This window comes from Notothenia rossii (genome assembly GCF_949606895.1).
Source record: "Notothenia rossii genome assembly, chromosome: 7".
In the NCBI taxonomy this organism is placed as follows: Eukaryota; Metazoa; Chordata; class Actinopteri; order Perciformes; family Nototheniidae; genus Notothenia; species Notothenia rossii.
The window spans coordinates 9,403,310-9,423,468 of record NC_136905.1 but is presented as its reverse complement, the minus strand read 5'-3'; the positions used below and the strand labels follow the sequence as shown (position 1 = coordinate 9,423,468).

The 20,159-nt window shown below is 41.8% G+C and overlaps 1 protein-coding gene across 1 annotated transcript in view; it reads right to left on the bottom strand.

Annotated features, from left to right (window-relative positions):
* tmem145 (transmembrane protein 145) overlaps nt 1–20,159 on the bottom strand; it is a 46,942-nt gene that overhangs the window by 6,878 nt on the left and 19,905 nt on the right. The window contains exons 4-13 of the mRNA XM_079691506.1: nt 19,411–19,497; nt 18,685–18,786; nt 9,621–9,705; nt 9,076–9,147; nt 6,854–6,922; nt 6,114–6,194; nt 5,216–5,294; nt 3,840–3,933; nt 1,094–1,266; nt 275–395 (exon numbers count right to left, since the gene is read on the bottom strand). Of these exons, the coding sequence (XP_079547632.1) occupies nt 275–395; nt 1,094–1,266; nt 3,840–3,933; nt 5,216–5,294; nt 6,114–6,194; nt 6,854–6,922; nt 9,076–9,147; nt 9,621–9,705; nt 18,685–18,786; nt 19,411–19,497 (963 nt within the window). The remainder of the gene's footprint in view (nt 1–274; nt 396–1,093; nt 1,267–3,839; nt 3,934–5,215; nt 5,295–6,113; nt 6,195–6,853; nt 6,923–9,075; nt 9,148–9,620; nt 9,706–18,684; nt 18,787–19,410; nt 19,498–20,159) is intronic.

Sequence of the window (20,159 nt, the reverse complement as noted above, 5' to 3'; positions counted from 1 at the left end):
AGCAGCGCAGACCATGAGACTAGAACAATGTGTCAAAGGTGAGGATGAGCTAGATAATGATGTGTGGAGGAGACAATCAGCATGAAGCAGTTATGACTCAAGGATAGTGAATAATGTATGGCTGACAGGGTCAATAATGACTCTCGAACAATGTTAACTATGAGTGTGTGTGTGTGTGTGTGTGTGTGTGTGTGTGTGTGTGTGTGTGTGTGTGTGTGTGTGTGTGTGTGTGTGTGTGTGTGTGTGTGTGTGTGTGTGTGTGTGTGGTACGCACAAGGAAGACGATGTGGGCGTAGAGGTGAATGCCGAGCTGAATGCCGTTCACGATCTTCTCCCGAGCCCAACGAGGAATCCCAAAGTTGGCGATCAGAGCCATAACAGGCACTGCGAAAAACCTGAGAAAAAAAACCAGTAGTGATTTAGGATAATGAAAAACACATTGAAATAAAAGAAGAGAGTTTTTAATGGCGAGGGAAAGAGAGGCAGACGGAGAAGAAATAGATGTAAATCTCACAGAGAGATAAAGATTGAAGGAGGGGAGAGCCATAGATAATGAGGCGGGAGATAGTGGCGGCAATGAGAGCGCGAAATAAAAACTGAGATAATATTATTCTTTGTAATCTACTCTCCATTTGAAGCTCGTGCTCTTAAATCCAGTGAGAGAAGCCGAGGAGTGTATGGAGAAGAGTTTCTGTTCAAAAAGGAAAAACACTTTGCAGTAAAAAAAAGCTTTAAACTATCAAGCACACATTTATGGGAGAATAAATTACTCTAATGGGAGAGACCTCATCAGCTGGGTAAAAATAAATGTTTTCCTCTAGCAATCATTCACTCAAGCACAATTATCTTATCTGTTAGCAGAGCACAGAGGTTGGGAACACAATGCTGTAGAAGGGCAGTGTGAAATAAACAACTTTTCACTCCCGTGCCGCTGAAGCATCGGCTATCTCGTGCACATTTTCAAACAGCGGCGTAAATTATTCAAATTGAAGACAGCTCAAACAGAGAATAGTGTATTTTTCTACTCCTGCAATCTCACTCAGGCGCCATTATCCCGGGGAGGGCAGAGGAGTGGAAGCAGTGCGGGTCTCACCATAGTGTGTATGTGGTGAAGAAAGGGATGTAGAAGGGTTGTTTCTCAGGGTAGTGTTTGAGAGACACCAGCACGGCGTAGCAGAACCAGACGTAGGCCAGCAGCTGCAGGCCCATCAGCCCGTATCCGGCGGGGCTGTCGTAGGCGTACAGCACCTCACCTGGGTCAAAGAACTGGCACAGGAACATCAGGAGTTAGGCCAAAATGCAGACACACGCAATAAAAAAAGATTAGAAAGTAAGCATTTCTTGGCTCGGCTTCACATTGTAATCTGGAAAAGAACAATATTGTTTTGATTTTTCAAATACTGTGAGCCATGTTCATCTCTCTGAATATATTGTGCATATTTCTGCATAGCCCTGCACTTTAAGAATGTAAACCACGGCAGTATCGGGGTATATGCAGGAATCCTGAAGTCAAATGTACCGGTAATACCTTTTAAAGACTTTTTTAAGACCCTTTCCATACGTTTTAAGACCTCATCGACAATTCGAGTTTTAACCGGTTACATTGGCGACACAAGCACATTTACTATATACAGTATTGACTGTCCTTCCTCCTTATCTTCCAACCAAACTGTAGAATACAACCTCTTTGAACAATTTAGAAACTTATTGAAAACAAGCTACATAATATAATACCTTGGAAAATGCCGTTTAATACTTTTTAATAGCCTTAATTTTTGCTAAATTGATCGATCAACTTTTAATACTTTTTAAGACCCCGCGGACACCCTGAGTATATATATTTAAATTTGGTGTAAATATTTGATTTTATTCTTTTTTTAATGTTATATATTTTCTATTTATAATCGTTATTTTTTGACCTCTTACAACTTATTTTCTTATCTTGTTTGTTTGCACCACCACACACCAAAGCGGGAATCTTTGACATTGACACCTTGTCTCCACAACTTGGGTTTCAGAATGTGTGTGTGTGTGTGAGAGAGAGAGAGAGAGAGAGAGAGAGAGAGAGAGAGAGAGAGAGAGAGAGAGAGAGAGTGTGTGTGTGTGTGTGTTTGTGTGTGTGTGTGTGTGTGTGTGTGTGTGTGTGTGTGTGTGTGTGTGTGTGTGTGTGTGTGTGTGTGTGTGTGTGTGTGTGTGTGTGTGTGTGTGTGTGTGTGTGTGTGTGTGTGTGTCTTGCATCTGCTGACACCAGATTGCATTTCACAGTCCAGTGAGTGGACAGCGATGGCCATACAGGGTTACCTCTTGCTCCATAATGCATAAGTTTTACTGCTCGGTGTGTTTTTTGGATCCAACCACCCGAGTCATTCTCCAACTCCAGGCTCAGTACCAAGAACACTCTTCCACTCTTTATTCCCATTTCAATCGTAACCTAGTTTGGCGTATTTTTAGCAGGAGCTCCCCTGAGTTTTGCTCTCTTGAATAGCAGGGTCTATGAAAGAGGGCATGCGGCAGATGAATGACACTGCTTCAGATCCGCAAGAGTGAGAGCTATAGGCTCTGCGGTTAAATATAGCTTGGATAATTCCCCATCACTAGTCCCACTGGGTCATTAATGGGCTGTATTCAAAGACTGTAATCTACTGTCCCTGATTGCGCCATCATTACATCGCCAGCGGACTGTGCAGGAGCCTCTGCAGCATGCACAGTAAGTAATGTATGGAAGTGTTGCACTCCCCAGTGTCTAATTAATTCATGAGCTCTCATTATATGCTATAACGTCATAGCGGCTGAAATATGTTTCTGTCTTCACAAGCAGAGACGCAGTGTGATTAATGAGAGTGTCGATCTCTCAGTTTGCTGATTAGTACAACTTTCAATCGGCAAGCCTTAAAGAAGCGGTCATTGATTTAAGATGTATTATCTTAGGTACAGCAGCGTGTACTATAAACCTCTTAAACAGTCTTTTAGTAGGGAGTGGTCTTGTTGTTTCTGTTAGTTTCATCATTATCATTGTTTTAAAACAATCAATCAAATCAGTGAGTTGACATAAAAAGCCCTTACAGCCCACGTCAATATGGAGGGTCTACTACGATGAATATTTACGATATCGTTAAAAAAGCTAAAAAAAGAATTGCAGATACTTTGTTGACAGTCTAGTCAGAAATGTTCAGGCTGTGCTTCGATCAAACGCTGCTTTCAAGACACGTCTGAAGTGATGTGATGCTATTCTGTTATATCCACAATTAACTGATTTGGTTTTGTCTAGAAAGTGTTAGAAAATAGTGAAAAATGGCCATGGCAATCTCCAGAGACAAAGCTGAAGTCTTATTTGTTCTGTCAACTCAATAGTCCAAATGCACACAAGATAAAGTTATGTAATTGACATTCATATAATGGATAGACAAACAATACATCTTCACATTTCAGAAGCTTCAACCGAAGAAATACTTGACAAAAAGACTGAACAAATGAATGATTAAAACTGTTGATAAAGTATTAGCATTGCTGAAAATAACTGACATTTGAAAACTAAATTAAAACCAATAAACCTGTTTACCTTTGCAAATTTTAATCAATTTTCTAACTGAAAAGTAAATGTTATGTCTGTGGATTTTCAACTCACTCAATTCATCCTAGGTTTTGTGGATTTTATATATTTCCATAAATGTTGAATAACAACCATAATCTAAGTAGCCCAAGTGTTGACTACAGAGCAGTGTGTGTGTGTGTGTGTGTGTGTGTGTGTGTGTGTGTGTGTGTGTGTGTGTGTGTGTGTGTGTGTGTGTGTGTGTGTGTGTGTGTGTCTGTGTGTGTGTCTGTGTGTGTGTGTGTGTTACCTCTGCCTCGTAGATGAAGAGGATGACGTAGGTGATTGTGTAGACTGTCATGTAGATGCTCAACTTAACCGACCCACTGTGACTGATCCTCGCCCTGACACACACACACACACGCACACACAGGGTCAAAGTTCACATACAAGTTAGCGGAAGATAAGAAACGAATGCAGGCACACTCAAAAGGTACAATGACAGAGGGTGTGATGCAGTCACACACACACACACACACACACACACACACACACACACACACACACACACACACACACACACACACACACACACACACACACACACACACACACACACACACACACACACACACACACACACACACACACACACACACAAAGGGACTGATGTGCTGAGCTTAATACATATAAAATGACAGGCTGTGTAAAAACCTATCCTCACTCACAAAAGCAGAAATGAATACTTCTTTATTTGCAGTCAACAACTGAAACAAGCATTTCCAAACATCTTTCACTCAGACTAAAGTAACCCCACACAGCAGAGGAAACACACGTTGCCGGGTAGTTACCTGCAAAATGTCAACTTATCAGTTACGGCAGATAAACAGCCGTGGTTTAAGCTTGATGATGATGCACTTTTTAGGTTTAGTCACCGGGGTTTTAAGAGGGTTTAATAAGTCTCAGAGATCAGAGTCTGTGGAGCCCAGAGGAGGATGTAATCCTGGAGTTGAAAAGCCAGCTTAAATCTTGCAAGCTCAGTTTTCTCTACAAGAGTTCAGACTGGAAAATATCCACAGAGATTCAAATGAGCCCCGAGCACGACCAATCTTGTGAGCAGTGGTTTAGATGATGACTCACCATGAATCAAAGCCTGTTATTTATCATTTAGCTGTTTCTTGTATATACACTGACTTAAGCAACCAACATCTAGAAACGGCTTGGGGGAGATCTAACAGTGTTTAGGAAAAGTTGGCTGGTTTTATAAATGGACTTTCGAAATTGGAATTGAAAACCAGAGATAGCTCTTCAGTCGTCTATTGTGCGGGCTATTTGAAACAACGCCTGCCCCGAGCTAATGTCCACTAAGCCTTGCCAGAAAACAGTGAGAGAACCATTAGTTTGTCAGCTGCAATGCGGGGGAAAAGGTAATCCTGCAAACACCAAAACAACATAATGTTCACAGCAGAGCAGCATCCATCTATCTCATTCCCCCGACATATCAGGTGTTCATCCACTCCATCGCACCCGACATACTAACTGGCTTTCTGACTGACAGCTAACAATGTCATGTCATGAGATACTTTTATGATTGTGACAGTGAGAGACAGTGGCAGCATAAAAAAACAGGATTGCATGAGAAAATAGAGACAAATATATACATGAAAATAAGTTTCAAACCCCCACCTGGTGACAGTGAACCCTTTGCCCAACAATATGAGCATCAGCAGGAACACCAAGAAACTGACGGAGAACAGTAATTTCCCTGGAGACGGACAGAGACAAAAAGTGAGAAAGAGAAAAGGGTAATTAGGTGGAGGTTTCCGAATCTGTACAATCAGTGGACACACACACACACACACACACACACACACACACACACACACACACACACACACACACACACACACACACACACACACACACACACACACACACACACACACACACACACACACACACACACACACACACACACACACACACACACACACACACTGTATACATCACTTCAGGGGACATTACATTGACTTACCTGCATTTCCTGGAGACTTATCCTAACCATAACCAACACATGACTAACCCTAACCCTTACCCTAAACCTAACCAAGTCTTCACCCTAAAATTAATGACTCCCCTCATGCGGACCTCTATTTTGTCCCCATAAGGGAGGCGAGTCCCCACACGTGACTGTGTAAACAGATGTAGGTCCCCACAAGTATAGTAATGCTAGGCCACACACACACACACACACACACACACACACACACACACACACACACACACACACACACACACACACACACACACACACACACACACACACACACACACACACACACACACACACACACACACACACACACACACACACACACACACACACACACACACACACACACACACACACACACACACACACACACACACACACAGTCCTGCCTGTGCAATATCAAACCACTTCTTCACTGCAACCACATTCATCATCGTCCTCTCATTCATTCTGCTCGGGCTTTGAGTGATTTTCCAGTGCAGAGGCAGTGTCAGTCAGTCAGTCAGCGGCCGATGAAGGAGAAGAACTCACCGAGTAATTTCAGGCTGCCGTTGCCAACTCCATCTGTAGCGTACAGGCCCCAGTAGACACAATGGAACAACAGGCTGAGCACTGCCAACGAGAAAAACACAGGGAGGAGAGGAATTGGAAAGAAATAAGAGGAAGGAGAAGAGAAGATAAAAAAGGAAGTAGATGTCAGAGATGCAAAGTACAGAGAAGATAGAGAAGAGAGGAGACAGGGAGGTGATAATGAGGAAAGAGAGAGGGCAGGGGAGAGAAATGGGGAGTGGGGAAGCGAGACAGAAAAGAAGAGGAGTTGATGAAAAAGGAGAGGAAAGAGAAGCAGAAGGCTTGAGAGAAGCGAGGAGGAGGGAGAGGGAGAATTTAGGGGTGGCAGGAGAATCGCGAAGGGATTTGAAAAGGGGACACGCAAGCGAGACGGAGGAAGGCAAGATAAGAGGGGTGGAGGGGGGGGGTGGAAAAGGAGAGATCAGCAAAGGAGAGAAGGGGGGTGTTTGTCAGTGACAGCATGCTCCACTGAACACTGTAGCGCAGTACGGCTGCTTGCAAAAGTTCTTATTCAAAGGCTAATCAGGCCTGTGTGTGTGTGTGTGTGTGTGTGTGTGTGTGTGTGTGTGTGTGTGTGTGTGTGTGTGTGTGTGTGTGTGTGTGTGTGTGTGTGTGTGTGTGTGTGTGTGTGTGTGTGTGTGTGTGTGTGTGTGTGTGTGTGTGTGTGTGTGTGTGTGTGTGTTCAGGACAGAAGCTCTCACCTTCCACACCTGCTGCCATCATAAACATTTTGTAGGTTGTGTGAAGAAGCTGTCTTCCCTTCAGGTTGTCTGCAGGGGAGAGGAAAATAACAGGAATCAGATAGAGGAGGTGTGTGTGTGCGTGTGTGCGTGTGCGTGTGCGTGTGTGTGTGTGTGTGTGTGTGTGTGTGTGTGTGTGTGTGTGTGTGTGTGTGTGTGTGTGTGTGTGTGTGTGTGTGTGTGTGTGTGTGTGTGTGTGTGTGACAGAGATAAAAAGGATGGAGATATGCAAACAGATGGCAAAGGAGAGCGAGACAGGCCAGATAAAAGAGGCGAGCGGACATCAGTATGCACCCATCTTGAGCTGGTCGTCTCTAGATGAGGCCGTATATATATTTCCCTCACTCTCTCTCTCCCTAAAATTTGAGGAATGTTTAATGCGCTTTTAACCAGACAATTTTATGACCAAAACACTCCTGCGAACACAAGTGGCCCGGGGGAGAAATTTAAAGGGGGGAGGACGGGTCATAAACGTTCACACACACTCACAGCTGCCCTGAATAAACACAAGCTTCTCCTCCTGTGGTTTCCTCAAAGGTATGCAAATGGTGGCTATCAAAGGATTTCCCTATAAATTGAAATTCTGTCAACTTAAATATGTTCTCAAACATGTTCCCATCTTTTATAATCTGCACACGCCTACTGCATTGTGAATATTGTTTTGTTAGGTGTAGAAGTAATGAAAAAATAAAGTCCCTTCAGGCTTGTTTTTCTTCTATTTGTACAACACTCTACATTATTATTTGATGTCCTCTGTTTGACTTTAACTTGTGCAAATATATAAAACTCATGCGTGCGTTTCAGTGAATTCTCAAATAAAGCTGACAGAAGAAACATGCACACGGGGAAGATACAGCCGAGCATTCACAGCCTTCTCCCAATTTGCATAAAATCACACAAAAAGATTTCACCGGGACTCAAGATATATTTGCACATCATTACATGGCCCTATTCCTCTGCCGAATAGCAAGCAAAGCAAGAAATACACTTCAGCTAACCACACACACTTAAAAAGGTCCACCTCTATTCTAACCCTCGAATAACATTCTGTAAATTAAATTATGCCAATTTTGTAGCTACATTACCAGAGTCCTTTCACTTTAGGCCTTAGTATATCCATATTAGGTCAAAATCTAATTTCCTTGATACCTTCTGTGAGATTCAGCTATTCAGATTGTTTACTATTACTAGCCCTACAATTTAAAGCCTGTATGTGTTTGCACAAATAAAGTTGAGAAGAATTGGATTTAGTTTGTGATTCTCAGCAATTTAAAAATGACATTGAATACTTTGTTAGACTAGAATCTCCTTCCAACATCACAATCCTTGTTGCTCCGGATAACAGTGGCAACAGTTTTGATTGGAAATGGATCCACAAAAAAAAACATGTTTGAAGCCGTGAGCACATAAACAAATACACTTCCATTGTATGTGGGCGTCTGCAGAGAAGACCCAAAGCCCTTGGTGATAAAACTGTTTGAATGTTGTTCTCAAGTAACTAGAAAAAGTATTTGAGCCACACAAAACGTCAGGGTTATTGTGCCGCTTCATCCTGACTTTCATTACATTTAGTCATTTTCATTGTCATATACTGGATGCTTTGAATGCTACAAAACCCGATAAACACGCAAACACTCTGAAAAGTAAAAATGTCTTTGGTTGAACCACTCGTTTTAATTCATTTTGAGGGAATACAAGTCTCCAAAAAAAGGGTTATTATGTGGGCTGTTATTCACGTGAACAAGATATTTGGCTGACAGAACCTGGAGAAAGCAGGAATGAATTCCTCTGAGCAGTAAGTCATTCCTTAGAGCTCTTGTTACTGGAGCTGTGAGCTTCCTGTGATAAACTCGCTTCACTAACCTCATGACTACCGCTAGCTTCTCCATTAACCCGAACACTTTTACACGAAAAAGCTAACCTCAATCTTGCCATCTTCTCTCTCTGTTTCTCACGCTATTCTGACAAACCCCATGCACTGATAAAAGACAGGCACGTGCTTCCCCTTTACTTATCACAGAGAAACATGAGAACGTACTCCTCTCCCTTTAAGAAACCATGTCGATTTTATAATAGATCTCAAGAAAAGGTACGCTTAATGACTTCTGTGGGCTTTCACAGTACGACTAAATTGGCTTCTTTGTGGAAGGAGAGATACAGTAAGTGGAAAAGAGAGTACTTACAGGCGAAGTAGCAGGAGAGGACGAACACCAGGGAGAAGATCACCAGGAACGTGATGTCTGTCTCCAGGATTCCTGTGAATAAGGGGAAGAAAAGGTATAGGAAGAACACATCATTATCGATTCGAAAGAAAGATGGAAATAAACAGAGGTTGGAAAAGGAGGCACATGAGAGGAGAGACAATTATGGACAGAAATATCCAGGTGAAGAAGAGAGGGAAGAAGAAGAGATGAGAAATCCAGAAGCAGGCACGTGATGAGGATATTTCATTCGTTCAGAAACAGAGAGAGAGTTACTGGTGGAAATCAGGGGAGAGGGAGACAGTAGATGGGAGATGTAGGAATAATTCATTTAGAAGCTACTTGGGCCTCCTATTCCATTCATCCATTCCTCTCAGTTCATCTATCATCATTAATTCATCCAGCCATCCCTTCATTATTGTAATTTGTTCAGTTCAGTGTGCTTTATTGGCCGTGCTAAGTGGTGTTGGCTTGTGCCATCAGCGATTCTTTCCACAATCCCTCTCGCCCCATCTAATCACTCTTACCGAACTCATCTGCAGAGAAATGCTGCGTCCAGAAAGACTGGCCATTGGTCAGCTTCATCTCGTACTCCAGCATCAAGCCTTCGCCCTGCGAGAGAGGAGGAGGAGAGGGGAAGAGAGACAGGAGGCAGGTGTGATGAAAAATGCATCAAGGTTTTGTGATCTGTACAAAATGCACATTAAAGCTTTATGCTGTGCGGGACCATTCTGTGGGAATGGAAGAGAAAAGTAACTACTGCTGAGATGTATTTTTAAACAGCGTTCTTAGGAAGCTTTCAGTATGAGACTGAGGATAGGAGAAGACCTTTTTGGTGAGAACAATATGATAGCCCAACTTAGAGGTTATGATTCTGTAGTGTGTTGTAGGGCTGCTCGATTATGGCAAAAATCATGATCTCGATTATTTTGGTCAATAATTGATATCACGATTATTAAAAAAGATTATCCATTTACTTTGAAAACATCCATTTATTGAAGAAAAAAATGTGAACAGTATGTTTTTAACAGTTGATTGCCCTGAACTTTAAGTATAATTCAACTGAAAAACCAATACATTTAAAAATAAATAATCGTTTTATTTCGATTATGTTGTCGGTGCAAGCCAAAATCGTAATTGCGATTAAAATCCGATTAATTGAGCAGCCCTAGTGTGTTGTATAGGTGTTTGTGCATGTAGGGTGCACAAACACCCACACCCTCCCCCCTGAAACGCCTCCATTGAACTCCTTTCTTTACTTCCATAACATAGTGACATCAATATGTAACACTCGCTATTCGCTAACGTTTCAACACATTGTACGTGATTGTCAGAGGGGCGGGATAGCTAAGCGGTCGACCAATCACAACAGAGCCGGCCAGCTAACCAATCAGAGCAGACCTGGGCAGCACAGGCAGTATGAGAAAAATAAAGAGCTCTTTGATCATTAAAGACTGTAAACATGCCACAATAGAGGCACAAAATATTAACCTGAAAGTTAGCAAAGGTGGTCCCCTTCAACACCAGCCTTTTACAATTACATTGTATGAACCTTCATGATATTTGATAAGAACAATCTCAGGAAAGATATCAAGACTGAGGTTATATTTCTTTCTGCTGCAGCTCTGTAAATTAGGCTACAGTTCAAAATGTTTATTGCAGATTTCTTAGAAGAAGAACACGTTTGTTTTAAGACTAATGCAACTGGAAGCAAAACCAAAACCAAACTTATTCTCTCAAGTCCTCAAAGTAAAAGTTTCAGCCAAAGAAGAACTTGGCAATAAAAGTTTGTAACCCTCCGTTATCATTCGATTGGACTACGCAAATTAGTCAGAGTCGGGACAAAAACGTCCACAGTGACACTGGAGGGTTAAAATGGGTTTTTAATCAGCTCCTATCTACAACATTTAACAGAAAACGAGAATAACTCAGTGATATTCAGTTGGTACCAAAAAGAGCTGGAAAAAAAAACAAAGCCTTATTAATAATGTTTATGTGATGACTAAGCAAGTAGAAGTTTGTATTGCTCAAGCTCTCAGAAGGATTAAATACGACCACAGCAATGCAGGCTTTAAAACGAGGAAGACAACAATATGCCACCAAAGGAGACAAATATAAATTCCAGAGGACGTCTCGTCTCACATCACAATGTCTAAACACCAGCCTGCAACAAATCCGTGAAAGAATGAAAAACATCTTGCGCTGTTCGCTTGCTGTTTATCACGAGACACTTCTGCTTTTGAAAGATAAATGAATCATAATGTTGCAGCAGTATTTTTGTCGAGTGAAGAGGGAGAAAGTACCACATGTGAAGATAGTTTGATGAGATGTGTTTGAGTTCCCGCCTACTACTGCTTACCACTAGAACCGCCAACGGGTCAATTTTACCAGCCTGTTTTTTGATTGTATGTAACTTTTTTTCAATTAAATATTAAAGTCTCCCAGTCTGTGACTTTTCCTGAAAGTGTGTTTTGTAGCACCCTCTGTTGTTAAAAAGGGTCAATATGAAGTCAGATTGAAGAAATCGCCAAAAGAAATGCCATTTATACCTATATCCGCCAGCGGGTAATATTTACCTCATAGAAAATGCAGCATAAACATGACGTGTTGCTATAGCAACGCCTTTTGTCTACTGCGGTTCCTTATAGATAGAGAGATTGATAGATAGATAGATAGATAGATAGATAGATAGATAGATAGATAGATAGATAGATAGATAGATAGATAGATAGATAGATAGATAGATAGATAGACAGATATATAGATCGATAGATTGATAGAGAGAGAGAGTTAGAGAGATTTGTACCTAAGCAAAACACAAGTTTAACACCAAGTGTTTAAATCAGCACTGTTAGCAATATTTTATACTTCATGCTATCTACACAGACTATATCATATGAAAAGCTGAGAGTCCACAGATTCTATTGGTATACATGTCATCCCTGTGCGATCAGATCTCACTGTTCTACGTGATAAATAAAAGAACATTGTACCTTGAAAATCAATAGCGGGTAAATTAACAAATTGGCGGTTTTAGGTATACAGCGACCTCTCGGGTTCTAGTGTTAATTAAACAACAAAAGCCCACATTTCTTCAAGCCCGTCCCGTTACAAATGGACAAAAAAACCCTCCAAATCCTTCTTGGGGAGGGATACACTAGTTTAGCTGCTCAGTGTAATTGTGTCAGAAAGTCAGTTGGTCTCTCGTGGCCTTGAGGTGCCTCGAGATCCCCGAGGTGTGTGGAGGAAGTTGGTGTAGGAACAAAAAAAGTTATCTAGGCTGCTCTGAGAAAATGACCCAGATTAACAGGAAGGAAGCTTGAATGGATCACATCCAAAGCAAGAGTTTATCTGCTTTAATGCAGAGTGTTCTCCTTTTTTCTATTATGAACTGTTATTGTGACACACGTATTAATTATTTGTAAGGCTCATTATAATTATATGTCGATCAGATAACATTTTTCTACATTGAGATGTTACGGAAGAGCACAGAAAGAGAATATTTGTGCAGGAAGGAAACATATTGTTAAGGGAATAACCCTACCTGTATGTTAAACCCCTCATGTAATAATAAAAAACAAAAAGTGTCAAGCTTAAAGTGAATTTTGGGGAGGTGAGAAAAAAGTGTAATGGGTAGCAGAGACGAGAACAGTGGGGGGGGCAGAGATTGGGTTGACAATCAGAGCACAGAGATCTCATTTCACACACACAAGTTCAAAGCCGATGGAGTTTGTGCTTGTTGCGTTGGAGCGAGGGAGAAGAGAGATAGAGAGAGGGGGAGGAGAAAAAAAAAGAGACTTTGATTTCATTTGGCAGTCTGAGACTCCATCTCACTGCCTCGATCAAAAAGGGCGAGAAGCATGGAGCGTGCACTGCCACAAAATCAATACAGACACAAAGAGCGAGGAGACGGGGATAGATGTGGAGAGGGAGGAAGAAGAAATGAAAACAGGTAAAGAGAAAGAATGAAGAGCACATGCAAAGAGAGAAAAAGCACTTCACACAGCAGAGATTATCTCCCTATGCACTGACAGGGAGTCACAGGATGATTGTGGGGTTGCTTGTTGGTTTGAGGTGTAAAAAGGCTTCCACTTCTGATATAGTGTACTGATAGATCACACACTGAATACGCTCTCACTCAAACACCTGTGGGGCCTTAACATCTTTCGCTTCACTGCGCTGCTGATAACTGCATTTAAAAAGCACTTCTGGGAGTCCTTTTGAGAGTGTCGATCTTCTCTCTGGAAAAGTGTGTGTGGACAGCCGAACAGAATACTCCAACAGTAGGTGATTGTGAGACATGTTACTCCAAAACCACGGAGCATTGAAGGGGTGTACCAGTGTTTACTATTGCACTTCCATAACGTTTTGAGACTCGGAAGACGTTCTTAAAGTTAGAATTGTCCCGACCTTTTGTCCCTCGCATGGGTTTTACTGTGTTGTACTTTTCCTATAAAACATCCTAATGACACATTTTAATTAGAGCATCCCTAGCTCTTTCACACATGCACTGCAACCATTAAGTTATCGAGACATAGGGAGCTGTACTGAATAATCTTTTTGGCTGGACATTAAAGGGAGTTTACCCCTCCAGCTCTCTAGTACAAAGTCTGTGTAATGTCCGATTGAGCCAATGTGTGAGCCGCTTATCATGCAAATAATTAATGGCGAGTAAGGGAGTTTTGCTAATGTTAAAACCAGAAGAAGAACGGAGCTGTATAACTAGTATGTCAGGGACTACGGATGGAAATGAGCTCAAAGCTAAAATCCGGCATATTTACACTTGAAGCATTATTTGTCTAAAGTGTTCATTAATGTGCATTGTCCCTGTTCAAATAAACGATTAGATTAAAAATGAAATGAGAGAATTCAAGATTAGGGATCTTTTTTCTGTAAAGGTTGACGCCAAAAGACACAATCTTTGGTTGTTTATGACCATGTTATGAACTGACTACAAGACAAGTGGGTAACCTGCGTCATGTCCTGTCTGCTGCACTACCTCGGTGCAACATCTGACCTAAACCAAACCATCTCCTGCGGTGTGCTACATGTGATTTCAGACAATGAGCGGCTCAGATTCTTCAGATATCGTCCATATGAGAAAAACAGGTCCTGTACAGCAGTTGCCAACTTCTTTCAACGTTCAGATTTCTAGAAGGCAGCCTTTCTTCCCCAGATGCGACAAAGCTCCTCTAAAGCTAAAAAAAGACAAGTGTCCCTTTGATGCACCGCTATAAACACCCTCCCCTTCCCTCCATAGGCTTTCCAGAAGATTTTGAAACCTGGCTGCAAGGATTTGATACCATTCTGCTACAAAAGCATTAGTGGTGTCGCAGCATGTTGAGCTACAACGGGCTGGCTCAGGTCGGCGAGCCAATTAATGAAGCTGTTTGAAGGGGTCGAGGTTAGGGATCTGTGTTGGGGCCACTCTAATTCTTCAACAACAATTTCAAAGACCTAAAGAAAGAAATGGCCTTCCCCAAACTGTTGTACCACATCAAATGAACCTTCTAAATGACACCCCAGTTCATATTTCCATACCTATTTATACAGAACAGAAGATAAAGACACTAACTTCTGTTTCACTGGGACTTTAACCAATCAATTAAGAGAAAATAATCATTAGATCAATAATAACTGTAGATGATAATTACAATAATTGTTACTTGCAGCCCTGACAAAGTGTATTAGTCATACTTAAGTATTGCATTTTGTGTTGACACTACAGACAACCTGATTTGTTCATTTCCTTCAAAAGGAGGTATCCCTCCCATAAGACATCAAACACTGTCAAATATTCCTTTCATGGTTTCTTATTTATCACATAAAATACATCTGTTTCAAGACAGAACTGAGTCCCTATCCGGCACAAAAAAGGAGAGAGATAAACAATAAAATGATGGGAAAAACTCAGTAGGTGGGTGTGTTTTCAAACTTTTTGTTCCGAAAAGAGTCACCTGGCAAGTCTAATTTCAGCGCTTCCTCTATCCCCCACAGAGGTAATTTAGTTTCATTAGCAGCAGTTCTGTTTGGCATAATCAAGCAGAGGTTGATTTCAGCAATTCAAAGCTTTCCATTTCTCCACAACAACAGTTTGTGTGGTCGATGGCGAGCGAAGTAGCTTCTGCTTATATTCAATTATTGTTATAATTAGATCCAACTAACGAGTTGTATCACTGGAACTCATCAAAATGGTTTTATGAAAGGCAATAACGGAGAAATAAGTGTCGCTCTGTGAAAATATGTAGATGTTCACTCCTTTACAGATGCAATTAGAGCTGGACTGTGCTATATAATGTTCCTGCAAAGACATCTGTAGGCTTTGATTTGCTGTGTTACTCTGCCACTTTACTCGTCTGGGAAACGTTTTGACTGTCGGAAAAACCTCCGCTCTACAATCTGTGATGACCTGATTTGATTTATAATGAGCGCCTTTTTGTCCCCGATGAAATAATGATACGTTTCAGCCTTGAGTATTCCCGTAATATTTAAAAAGAAAAGTGAAATAGTTTGGAAATGTTCAATAACGATCAACCTCACATTTTGGCCAGACGATTTCACTCGTGGGGATTTAACTCATATGGTTTTAAGGGGCTCATGAGCCTTTATAGATTTAGATCCACTTCAGCACAGTAAAGATGAAAGTAGATGAAAGAAGAGCTGTGTAAGTAGCGGCACATGACAGGGAGGGTGCAAGAAAAAAATTCATGGATTGAGCAAAGAAGAAATGAGACAAGAGAGATTACAAGATGGAGAGGAAAATCAACATTAGAGGCAGACTGACGGAGGGGAGGGGAGAGGTAAATGGATATGAAACGTCGTGGTACAGCTTGGTGACAGAGTTGAAAGAGAGCAGGACGCAGCCGGTGATTGTGAGCGACAAAGGTGTGAAAGCGGAAAGGAAGCGAGCGACGAGAGACCAGGGTTGGAAATTGGCTGAGGGGCGATGCGTGAATATGTCCCCAGGAGAGAAGACGAGCTTTTACAATTTAGTCCGACAGCATTAGGCAGCGTGTCGATCACCCGACGCCGGCATGACACAAACCCACAGGAAGTATCCGCTCTAATCATATCTCTCTACAAAGATTCACACTGACTCATGGCCAGGAGCATGACACTGATAGGCAGACCAATACAAAGTGATACACATCCAGCAGGAATCTTACTTATTCACCATTTTTTGTATCCCCTACTCTTTCAAACATGAAAACACACACATTGTTCCTTGGATTTGTCCTTGCCTGAAGCCCCTGGTGTTTTGTAAGAGGATGTATCATCAGTGAGCCGAGATATCGTTATACAGGCTCATGGTTTCCTCACAGAGCGCCCCAGTCCAGATTCACACTTAGAAACAACACCGCAGCTGCTGAGGCACCACAAGCACAGCAGTGAGTCCCATTATAAAATAACACAATGCTTTAAGTCCCTGAGGCGTGCTAATCAATAAGCTACAGTGGAGTACTTGTAAGGCATGTTTAGCACAGATTAGTTGCATACAAAGAGGAGATCAAATAAAAGATATTGGAGAGGGATAAAGCTCTTGTCCAGGGGTGTGGTTTAATTGTCTTGCATTTGGATTACTTCAAGAATAGAAAATGTGGCCTGATGTAAAATGCCCAAATGCAAAAGCCCAAACTGGGACAGAAATCATGCTCAAGTTAATTTAAAATGTGTAGCGAGACAAAACGAAAAAGTAGCAGGAAAACCTCCAAAAGCCTTCGTCAGGGTGGGCTGGGTATATTTTCGCCTGAGCTTTTCCTTTTTTAATATCTGATGCTTCTTCTTGCAACTGGAATCTGTTTTTGCCGGGTTGTTTTCCTTGACTGCAAAAACTTCAAACTATTATTAAAAAAGTTTAAAAAGCTCTTTGGGCATATAAAAAGCTGTTATTATTATGATTTTCATTTGGCACCAGTAGCTCAGTCTGTGGGGATTTGGAGATCTGCTTTTAACGTGTAATTACAGTAATGTGTTTTATATTTTAGGTGTGCTGTCTTTTTAATTTATGAATTCTAACATGTGTCTGTAAAGTGTGTTTAAAAGCACTCTTTAAACACAATTTATTATTATTATTATCTTGGGAATCAGAGGGTCGCCAGTTCAAGTCCCAGACCAAAAATAGAGTTCGGACCTATATATCGGGAGGTTGCATTTCAACCACTGGGCACTGCCTAGGTGACTAGGTGCCATGTTCTGAACAGTGAATATGAACTGCTACCATCTAATCGGAGATACAGGGTCCCACGATTCAATAAAGTCAGACTGAAGCACTCCTTCGTGCATCAGTCAATCCTCACAGTAAACACAGAGCTAAATCCCAGATCAAATGCACGCTGAAGGCTCTTGAGCAGCTTTTCTCTCACTGATTGTGCTGTTATGTTAAATGTTTGTTGTTTGTGTTTCATGTATTGTGTCTGGATACTTGTCTGTTGATGTTGGACATGGAGCTGCTGTGACGCAAGTCAAATTTCAGACTTGATCTGACCAATAAAGTATTATCGTATCATTATCGTATGAGCAAGCCAGCAAACACCAACACTGCTTTCCAGACAATGTGTATATAACATCAGCCCACTGCTTCTTATACATGTACGGTTTAAATCTACATTTCCCAGTGTGTGTGTGTGTGTGGTGTTGTGTACAGTTACGTGTGTGTGTGTGTGTGTGTGTGTGTGGTGTTGTGTACAGTTACGTGCGTGTGTGTGTGTGTGTGTGTGTGTGTGTGTGTGTGTGTGTGGTGTTGTGTACAGTTACGTGCGTGTGTGTGTGTGTGTGTGTGTGTGTGTGTGTGTGTGTGTGTGTGTGTGTGTGTGTGTGTGTGTGTGTGTGTGTGTGTGTGTGTGTGTGTGTGTGGAGTGTTGTGTACAGTTACGTGCGTGTGCGTGTGCGTGTGTGTGTGTGTGTGTGTGTGTGGTGTTGTGTACAGTTACGTGCGTGTGCGTGTGTGTGTGTGTGTGTGTGTGTGTGTGTGTGTGTGTGTGTGTGGTGTTGTGTACAGTTACGTGCATGTGCGTGTGTGTGTGTGTGTGTGTGTGTGTGTGTGTGTGTGGTGTTGTGTACAGTTACGTGCGTGCGTGCGTGTGTGTGTGTGTGTGTGTGTGTGTGTGTGTGTGTGTGTGTGTGTGTGTGTGTGTGTGTGTGTGTGTGTGTGTGTGTGTGTGTGTGTGTGTGTGTGTGTGTGTGTGTGACATTTATAAAGAATAGGATTTCTCGCACATGAGGACAATCAGAAGGTGAGGGTTTCAATATATACTGTTCCCTTATTGCAAATGTCTACTACTCCCTGTCACTGCAAGTATATTTCAATGCAACTGGTGGAATGTCCTCTACTGTCTTCTAAATAAAGAATTGAAAAAAAGGGGGAAATAAATAAAAGAGGATTTCTCGAGCACGGATGAGGCTGTCGTCGGCGATGACGAGAGAGATGACGGCTGTTTACTTGAAGGGCTGCAGAAAACAAACACAGCCATTGTGTCTGCTTGTAAGCCCTGAAGCCCCGGGTCCATTTGCATGATGAGGTGGTGGTGAGTCACCATGGCAACCGCCTGGTAATACACCTGAGAGAGGTGGGGTCAGGGGGTCAGTGCTTACCCCGCACTTGCTGAGGGCGATGTACCACCATCTTTCCCTCACGGAGCGGAAACTACGCCCGCCCACGCAGCTCAGGACCTCCTCGTTCCCGTCGCCCTCCACCTGAGAGAGAAGAGACGCATTAGAGGAGGGTCTGAGCAGGATGTCGTTATCTAAAAGACATGGTGCGCTTTATACCTCAGAGACACACTGAATCATCACAGCAGAGCCGAGATACAAAACATATATTTCACACCCCGATATAGCCTGAGATGTGGCAACAAGATTCACTAAGCGCCACGACAACAGAGTCACGCTGGCAATCACACTTTCTAATGTGATAAACAAACATGTTGTGATCAGAAACAAAAGGGATATTATTTTAAAAAAGGTGTTAAAGGAAAGCGAGGCCCTTTCTTGTTGATGCATCATGAACCAGGGAAATGTGTGATTCAGGAAAATGTTACAAAAACACATTAAAGGCCATTAGCTTTCACCGCCTCTGTGTGGATTTGTTTACCTGTTTTCCATATTCCTGTCGCTTTTTCTGCATCACAAAAGAACATGCAGTATGAAAGGGGAAAATAAGTTCATCTGTTTGATGATAAAAAGGAATAATGTTACACTCAATATCACAACACAGAGGTCGGAGATCAGCTTTAGCTTTAGATTCTGTGTGCTCCTCAGGGAGTACGCTTAGTACAAGTGCATGAATATATGTATGTGTTTGTGACCGTGAGCTCTTACCACACATCCTGACCAGGTGTAGTGTGTTGTGAGGTTGATGACCTGATTGTTTTCGGGCCTCAGCACCGCTTCCTTCTGGTAGCAGTTCTGAAGAAAGATGACACAGCAGAATCAGAATATAGGAACAACATTTCAAACATGTAAAGGGGTCCTGATAAGCTCATTTTCAGGTTCATATTTGCATTTTGTGCATTGTTTACATGCTTCAATGTTCAAAAAGGTCTTTATTTTACGCCCTGTTGTGATTGGTCAACCACTTAGAGATGTCTCACCCCTTAGCCTATCACGTACAATGTTTTGGAGCGCTAGCCAATAGTGTCCCAACTTTGGGATTTTAGCCTTTGCAGACCATTTACATCAGGGGTGTCCAAAGTTTTTTCTCCAAGGACCACATACGGAACAATATACGAAGGGCTGGGCCGCTAACTAAAGCTGAGGTATATATCGCCTTATCGGTTAAGTTCAAAGTTAGCAAAATCAATCAAATGCAGGTAAATTATGCTTGAAAAAGCTGCCTACATCACAGCTCTCCAAAGGGTTTAATTTACTTTGTTGACAATATGAAGGGTATATTTCAAGCGTGTTATGTAAGTGAGTTATTGGGCTTTTTTCTTATCAACTTAGATTTGTTAGAAACATGTTTTCTACTTTAATTTCCAGAATATATTTGGAAAATGGGCTTATTAACACATGAATAATGTGTTATATATTTGTACATTATATATTTAAGAAGTACAACATAAGACAAA